The sequence below is a fragment of the Leishmania donovani genome, chromosome 19 (genome assembly GCF_000227135.1).
Source record: "Leishmania donovani BPK282A1 complete genome, chromosome 19".
Lineage (NCBI taxonomy): Eukaryota > Euglenozoa > Kinetoplastea > Trypanosomatida > Trypanosomatidae > Leishmania > Leishmania donovani.
In genome coordinates this window covers 215,958-223,899 of record NC_018246.1, presented here as the reverse complement: position 1 = coordinate 223,899, position 7,942 = coordinate 215,958, and the positions used below count along the sequence as shown (strand labels likewise).

Sequence of the window (7,942 nt, the reverse complement as noted above, 5' to 3'; positions counted from 1 at the left end):
AGCTGCAGCAGTGGCAGCAGAACAGAATCGGCAGCCCAATCACCGTGAAGATGAACACGAGCGCAGCGAAGGCGGGATACAGGTAGTAGGGCCACTGGGACCGGATGCGATCCGTGTTCCCCAGGCACTCCAGCAGGCTGTTGTTAGAGGAAGGACCTTGCCACACCATTTGACACTCCAGCGACCGCTGCGCCGAGACGGCCGTCGCCGCCAGGCACATGACGAGGGCGAGCAGAGCGCCCACGAGAAGCGCTGTTTTGGCCATTGTATGTGTAGGTGAGTGCGCGGGCTTTTAACCGTTGCTTCTTTGGAAATTGGGGGGGGGGAGAGATGAAAGAGAGGGCGAGGCGGGGGGAGGGGGCGTTCAGGAGAACGGGCAGAACAGAGGAACAGATGAGCGAAGAGAAAGAGATCTTGAAAAGGACGAGTGCAGGACCTACCGAAAAATAGAGAAGAGATAAAGAAAAAGGAGAAAAAGACGTAGCAAACGAAAGGGAATCTGAAAAAAAGAATGAATACAGGAGTCCCTGTGACAAGAGAAGTCTGTTAGGGAAGCAGCGAGTGGGAGCTTTTCTGGGGCGTGTGAAGCGGTGCACGTCCCTCTTTGCCTTTGGCTCTCTGGATAGGGGGTGTCGACGGAGATGATGAGAGTGGTCCCTTCAAGGAAAAATAGAGAAGAGGCACCGTTACCTGCTGGTGTGGTGTGCCTGCGCGCCTTCTCCCTCCTTCCAAGGCTAGACTTTATAATTTCTGCTCTTTATCTCTGTATGTTTATCACGGGAATTCAGGGAATTCTTCTACGAAGTGAGCGGAGGCAGGGGGTGAGAGAGTCCAACTCACAAGGTCGTCAAATCACACGTTTGTGGTGGGGCGTGTGAAGGGGGGGGGTTGCAGGCTTTTCTCTTTTTGTTCCCCAGGTGTTGCCTCCTACGCGCACACACGACTCACACAATAATAATAAACAAGATAATACAGGTGTGGCGGTTTCACAGAGGTCTGCGGCCCCTCACCGGTACACACACACACTTGCGGAAAAAGCGCGCACTTGGGGGAAGTAGAAGAGTATATATATATATATATGCAGCGCAAGAGCGTGTCTGTTTGCCTGTGCGTGTGTGTGATAAAAATACACGTGCAGTGAGACGTGTAGCAGAAAGAAGATGGGGGAGGAGGGAGGGAGGAAAGGCGGACAACAAAAAAAGAAAAACAGAGGAAGGGGAGCTTGCACAGCAATTGCGAGATGAACAAATAAGAAAAAGATCGAGCAAGGAAATTCATGAAACTGAAATCAAGAAAAAAATGGAGCCCGGCCACGTTCGGCTCAGCAAACTCCGAGAGAGAGTGTGTGGGGGGGGGGGGGCGAAAAGAGGAACGCGATCAGAGCGTTAAAAGATGGGAATCTCTTAAAGTACAGTGTGTGTATGGGCGCGTGGGTGGGTTTGCATGTGTGGACGTGTGCGTTGAGAAAGGGGCGATAGAGCCATGGCAAGAGATGAGGCGGAAGGGAGGGCGAGGGATGAAAGGGGAGAAGACGGTTTGTACCGCTATGAAAGTATAGCCAGAGACGCATGCACACACACGCGCGCAATCAAATCACGTGTGCCCACACTCGCATCACCACATGCGAAATGGTATCCCCAACCTCTTCACCGACACCGGTAGCTAGGCGTGTGGCTGTGCGCGTCATTGTCCGGCCTCTTTGCTTCATCGGAGGAGGAGGACGAGGTGAAAGGTGAGGAAGCAGACATGGGAGTCGTTTTTCTTGGCTTTGCTTCTCGGCGGTTGTTTCGCATCTTCCTTTTCCAGAGGATCATGATCACGCGTAAGAGGAGGGGAAGGCGAGATCAGCGCTCTTCTCTCCGCCCGTGAGTTGTACATCCGCACCCAACGACGGCCGCTGGCATTCTCTCGCCCTTTTCTCCATGTACGTTTCACATACAGAGAGAAGGCCATCGAGAGGCGTTCGGGCAAAAACAAAAACCGAAAAAAAAAAACTGAGCAGCCGACTGCTCGGCGCCTCATCACGAGGGTCTACACCCCCGATAACGTGTATGTACACATGTACAGAAGCAGGCGGGATTGCTGTGCGCGCACGCGCGCTCTGGTTCGGTCTCCATCCAGCGACCATGTTAGCCTCGTGCCATTGCCGCTTCCTCGATCACTTTTCCCGTTATTGCGCACAAGTAGCATGCGCGTCGCTGCACAGCGCCTCCGCCCAGCGAATGGCACTCCCGCACAGATTCCCCCCGTCTCCGTCCGCTGCAGCCATCGCCGAGGCGACGGCGGCGTCGTCCGCGAAACGGAGGAAAAGAGAAAGTACGATGGTGCGTAAGTCCTCCAGATTCACGCCAGAGCCGGCCCTGTCCACGGCCACACCACCCAGTAATGAGGCCGCGTCCTCGGCGATGTTTATTTCCGCTCCTTGGGTCATGGGCTCGTGCGACACGCCGCAAGCCTGAAACAGCGGCCAGGCACGACGGAGCGCCACGAGCCAGAAGGCGCCACTTAACTCACCGACGTCCACCGGTTCAGCATCGGCCGGTGACACGGACGGCAGCTTATGCGGCGAGGCCATCGACGGTGCGGCAGCCACTGCCGTTGTTGCGGTAGCGGGCGGGCTGAGCAACGCAGCCGCCATGACGAGCAGTTGAAGCGCTGGCGCCATGGCCGGAGCTGCTGGAGGTGACGACGCGGCAGTGGCAGCGCCGCTGCCTGCCAGCGGCGGTAGCACCGCATCTACCACACCCTGCCCATTCCACGTCTGGTTGAGAGGCACCACTGCATAGACGGAGAGGACGCGGCCCCACACGAAGTGCAGCGCCGCCTCAGCGGTGGCCGGAGCGGCGGTGCTGGTGCCTGGACTGCGCCAGCTATCCCCGTTCTCCCTCGACGGAGTCCACGTCCACGACGCAGGCTCCCCGGCGAAGGCTGAGGTGGCGCTATGCAAGGGAGCGGCGCGGTCGTTCTGGCATGACGACATCCGCACCTGCTGCGGTCGAGCGCTGGGCTGCGCGCCCTTAGACATTTCGCTCTCCGCCGCCTCCCTGACGCTTGCCGCTGACCGCAGTGGGCGCAGCAGCCGCAGGCGCACCGGTGCTTCGTCGTACGGTAGTAGTTGCATCGGCAATGAAGCTACTGGAATGCTGCAGAGCAGTTGGCGCCACGTATCGGTCAGGGTGGGCGCCGAGGTTTGGTCGATGGATTTGGCCGCCACACCCAGCGCCAACTGCAGCTGCCACGACGAATCCTTGGCAAACGTCCCAAGGCATTCCGCAGCGGCGGCATCGACGGTGGCGCGCCAGTTGCAGGAAGCCGCCTTGCCATCATCGCTGCGGCTTTCGGCGCTCGCCTTGGGTGACCCTGCACCGGCGAAGAGCGGGTGGGCGAGAAGAGCGTTGCACAGCCGCAGAACCATCAACCGACACTCCCACGTGTTCGCCGACCGCGTGTGCCACCACGGTGTCGCAAGCTGGTCCGCTGCGGCATCGAGTGATGGCAACACGTGGGACAGTAGATCGAGCCCGCGCGCCACTGCGTCGTCAACAGCCGCGTCGATCGGCGACGCATCGCGGGGAAGCCATCGCTTGCTGTACTCTATCGTGAGGCCCACGCCGATAGTCAGGAGGTCCGCATCGGTGCACGACAAGCACGTCACCGCAGCGTTCCGTACGCATGCGGCGAGCGGTCCATCAGCGCCGCTAGACGTAGCCATTCCATGATCAGCGGGGCAAGGGTAGTCTGCAACAGCGTGGAAGACGATGAGCCAGTACGCACGCTGCAGGCTCAGCTGCAGAGGGAGCGTGCTGTGCGTGTCGTGGTTCGCCGCGCTATCGTCAGGGCTGTCACGCAACGGCGTAGACGCCGCGCCGCGGTGAGTGTTGCACGCAGTCGAGAAGGGCCCCAGCAGGGTGCGTGCCAGCTGGCCCGTGAGGAACTGGGCAAAGGCCTCCTCAGAGTCCGCCGCCGCAGCTGCAACAGCCTCACCGTTGCTCTCGGCATCAACGGCAGCAGCGGCGTTTTTGGGCGGCGCCGGCACAAAGGATGCACTCATGACGCGTGCAACGGCCTCGCGGACGGCCACGGTGCCGTGTCGCAGAAGAAATGGCTTGGCGCTGCGCAGCACGTACCGCTCCAGTACGTAGGCCGCGGTCCGCACGTCGAGCTGGCGCGCGATGCGGTAGAGAAAGCCAAAGGCGCAAGCGACCGGCAAGCCGTCGCAGGTGTCAACGATGGCTCTCTGGCGTGACGACGACGACGCCGCGTTAGATGCGTTGAAAGACCCGGCCGCCACAGAAGCCGCGCGGTGCGTCGCCGTAAGGAGGGCCTCACTGAGGCTGTGTCGATGTCGTGGGCTGGCGGTGTCGCCTTCACCCGCCGGCCCTGCCCCAGGGAATGGAGAGCAGCGTCGAGCGGCCGACGCGGCTGCAGCAGCTGCGTGTCCCGCCCCAGCAACGATTCCACTCGACAAGGCAATGCTGCGTCGCGTCGAGCCGAAGAACGGCAGCAGCGGCGACCCACCCGTTGTTGCGGCAGCCCTTTCCTCTTGCTCGGCATCATCCGCCTCGTCAGAGACAGGGACGGTTTGTGATATGTGAAGCAGCGGGACCTGGGCCGCCTCACGGCTGAACGCGAACGCCAAGGACTCCATGAGATAGCCATACTCGTCTGGGTTCTTCTGGAGTAACGAAACGATGCCGTCAGCATGTTGTACGAGAGCCTGCCAGCAGGCCCGTATGCACGCGGGAGGGAGCTCATCGCGGTGAGCAAGCAGATGACCCAGGACGTTGTCGAGCACCTCGCTGTTGCCATCCTCGACACAGCAATCGAGGAGCCGCTGCAGCTGCTTGTGCGCGGCCAGCACGTCCACGAGGATGTCGCTAAGGCCTGGGCGCAGGGCGTAGTTGTGCTTGGCGAAGTGCTCAAGTGACAATGCCGCGGCCCGCTCTTGCAGCTCTGCGTGATCGCTGCGCAGCGCCAGAGCAGCCTGCAGTGAGGCTGAATGAACATTGACGCGCAGCACGGGAACGACGCGAGTTCCGTCAGTGCTGCCACCGCCTCTGGTACTGCCAGCGAACTCGGGAGTGGAGAGGATGTCGCCGGATGCTGCAGCCGCACGACGGTCCAGCTTGCCGTCGGCATCGATAGCGTGATCCTTAGACGATGCCGCTGCGGCGCCGCGCTGGGCCTTTGCGCCTACCTCTTCCCGCTTGCCCTTTTTAGCCTTTCGGGGGCCGTTGGACACCTTGGCCGTTCCTGTCACCATTGGTGCATCGGGCTGTCGGTAGAAGCGGCCGCGGTACAGGGTCGTCAGGGGCGCCGCCGCCGCGGCGCCCCTGTTTGCGTGCAGCGCGGCCTTCTCGCGCAGTGGCGACGCCGGCAACGAGGACGCGGTGGTCTCCACTGCCGAGGTGCCCGTTCGCGTGCGTGATGGGCCCTCCACGGTCGCTTCGTCGGATTCCTCTTGCAGTCGCTGCACCACGGCATGCTGGTGAAGAATGCGTTTGTTCTGCTGCTGCTGAAGAACCTCGTCCGCCGTGTACTTTGGCTTGTCCAGCACGACGTCCTTTCGGCTGCCGCTGGCGGTGTGGACAAGACTGCTGGCCGTGGGTCGAGCGTAGCGCGGGTACGCCTGCAGCGCATTCGCCCCGCCGGCGAGCTCGCTGTTGTCGATGAGGGCCAGCCGGTGCTGCAGAGCACGTGTCGAGTTATTGCCAGAGGCATCCCCACCGCCGTCGGACCAGTCTGCCGCAGTGTCTTGCCCTGAGTACCTCACATCCGCCGTCGAGCTACTGCGGGCCGCGCTGGTCAGCTGTGACGCACGCGTGACAGGGTCGAAGAGCTTCCTTTTTGCAGTGAGGGTTGCCTCCTCAACGCCGCTGCTGAAATCGTTGTTCGGCTTCCCACTCGTCACTTTCAGCAACCTCTCGGTGGAGGTGGCGTTTCGCGGCTGCACGTACGCGTCCTTGCTTGTCCCCACGGCGTCTAGGCCGTGCATCAGCAGCGCGTGGCCGGTGAAGTGCTCGTAGAGGTATTCGAGTACCGTGAGAGCCGCGTTCGGTTCCCGGCGCAGCACTGCATCAATCAGCGGTCGAGTTACAGTGGTGCAGCTGAGTTGTTGCAGCGCACGGTACACCTGTGACCATACATCCCGCTTCGTGGCCCCCGCGACGCCCATGGGAAGTCGCTGGAGGTCCAAGAACTTGGTGCCGCTATAACGCGCCACGATCTCTGCCGCAAGGTGGCCGGTGGCCAAGTCACGCTTTGGGTTCTGTATGGGCGCAGAAAGGTCGAGGGACTGCACCCACTTGATCACCTCTCGCTGCATTTTGGGTGGGAGGGGGTGGGGTGAGCCGGCGCGCGGAGTCGCTTGATGATGAACGAAAGGACGAGAGAGAAGAAAAGGTGTAGGCGACGGTGCACACACACACACACACAAACAAACAGGCAAAAACGAAACGGCCCAGTCGCCGTTCCAAAGCCTCTACGGCCGGAAAAGGATTGCAGTCGCCACAGGGACACACGGCGTGTGCCCAATGTGTGTGTGTGTGTGTGTGAAACAGGGCAAGGTCAGACACAGTTGCCGCCTCTATCTCCGGTTCACACTTTCTCTTCCTCTTCACAAGAAATCTACAGAGCCCGACACCAGGCGCGTGCCACGCAACCGCTTGCCCTCTATCTTGCGCCAGCGCATACGCACATCCAAAGACGCGCCATATGCAAATAAGTTTGAGTACGTCGGCCGCATCCCATCAGAGCGTGCGCGGGCGTGGCAGCAAACAATGCCACGAGGCAAGAAGGAGCAGGACGAGGGTTGATTCGTGTACGCATGTGGCGATGCCAGTGCGTGTGGTGCGTGTTCGCGCGGAGAGGCAGTGCGTGTGAGGGTTGGGGGGTGAGGAGGAGGCTCCGTGCTCGAAAAAAAAAAGAAAACAGAGGAGGAAGAGACGAGGGCACCAGTGCGAAGAAAAAAAAAACGGGCAAGTTTGCAACGTTGGGCGCAGAAAGCGCTGGACCACAAGATGTTCCGAAACGGACGGCGAATCTGCCCGAGGGCAATGACGAAGTCAAGCGCATCTTCCTTTAAACAGCAAGCACGCCCCGAGGTCCCTCTAGCGGCGGAGAGTTGCGGCGGGGAGGGGGGAGGACACTCAACCGATTCTGCGCCTCCGCGGTCGGTTCACCCTTTGAGCAGCCAAATCCTCGAAAAGGATATGCTGACCACGAGACCGGTAAGCCTGTGGGAAAGGGTTGGCGATGCGGTTCCCCGTCGTGGCTGTACTTCAAATCCTGAAAAACTCGGCGCCCGCGCACATATACAGACACCTTCTTGGCTTACACCTTAGGCAGAAGAGAAGCCATACACCAGTCCACAGAAATTTCCAGCTGTGGCGGGGGCAAGACAGGCGTCTATGCACGCCCACAGCACAAGGCGAACAAGACACATCGCGCATCCGTGCCGTGAGACACTTGGGAAAAGGCACGCGGTTTCACCTGCGCACCTCTCCCCCTCCCCTCCCCTCTCCGCGGGAGCATGCACTAACGTACAAAGAATGGAGAGCGCAAGCGTGAAAGCCACCAAGCATGCCAGACAACGACAGTGAGGGAGAGAGCGGTGTCCGCAATGCGCTTTTCATCTCCCACACGACACAACCCTACCTTCCAGCCACATCCCGGTCTGTCACAGGCCCCCCCCCATTCCGCGTGATGCGAAAGCAGCCATGGAAACACGTGCCATGGCAATGCACCGACTCGGCCATCTCAGCACAGCCCTGCCTCCAACCTCACAGACACACACCCGGCCCCCCACCCCCACCGGCTCCGCAGGCCGCCCCACAGCCGCCTCCCATTAGGCGGGTCACCGCCTCGTGCATCCCTCCGGGTGGCGCAGGCTCCCCACAACTACCCAGTCAGGGCCGCGGGCGCCATACGTCCGAGCCACCTT

At 60.8% G+C, this 7,942-nt stretch overlaps 2 protein-coding genes across 2 annotated transcripts; both read right to left on the bottom strand.

Annotated features, from left to right (window-relative positions):
- Nucleotide 1: 1 nt before the first annotated feature.
- Nucleotides 2-265, bottom strand: LDBPK_190560 (hypothetical protein, conserved; the record flags this gene model as incomplete). Its single annotated transcript, XM_003860186.1, has 1 exon — nucleotides 2-265. A coding segment is annotated over one exon (264 nt), but the record flags the coding sequence as incomplete, so codon positions are not given.
- Nucleotides 266-2,170: 1,905 nt separating this feature from the next.
- On the bottom strand, nucleotides 2,171-6,325 carry LDBPK_190550 (hypothetical protein, conserved; the record flags this gene model as incomplete). The annotated part of the gene is made up of 1 exon (XM_003860185.1): nucleotides 2,171-6,325. The coding sequence occupies one exon, from the start codon at nucleotides 6,323-6,325 to the stop codon at nucleotides 2,171-2,173; it is 4,155 nt and encodes a 1,384-aa protein (XP_003860233.1).
- Between the last annotated feature and the right edge of the window lie 1,617 nt (nucleotides 6,326-7,942).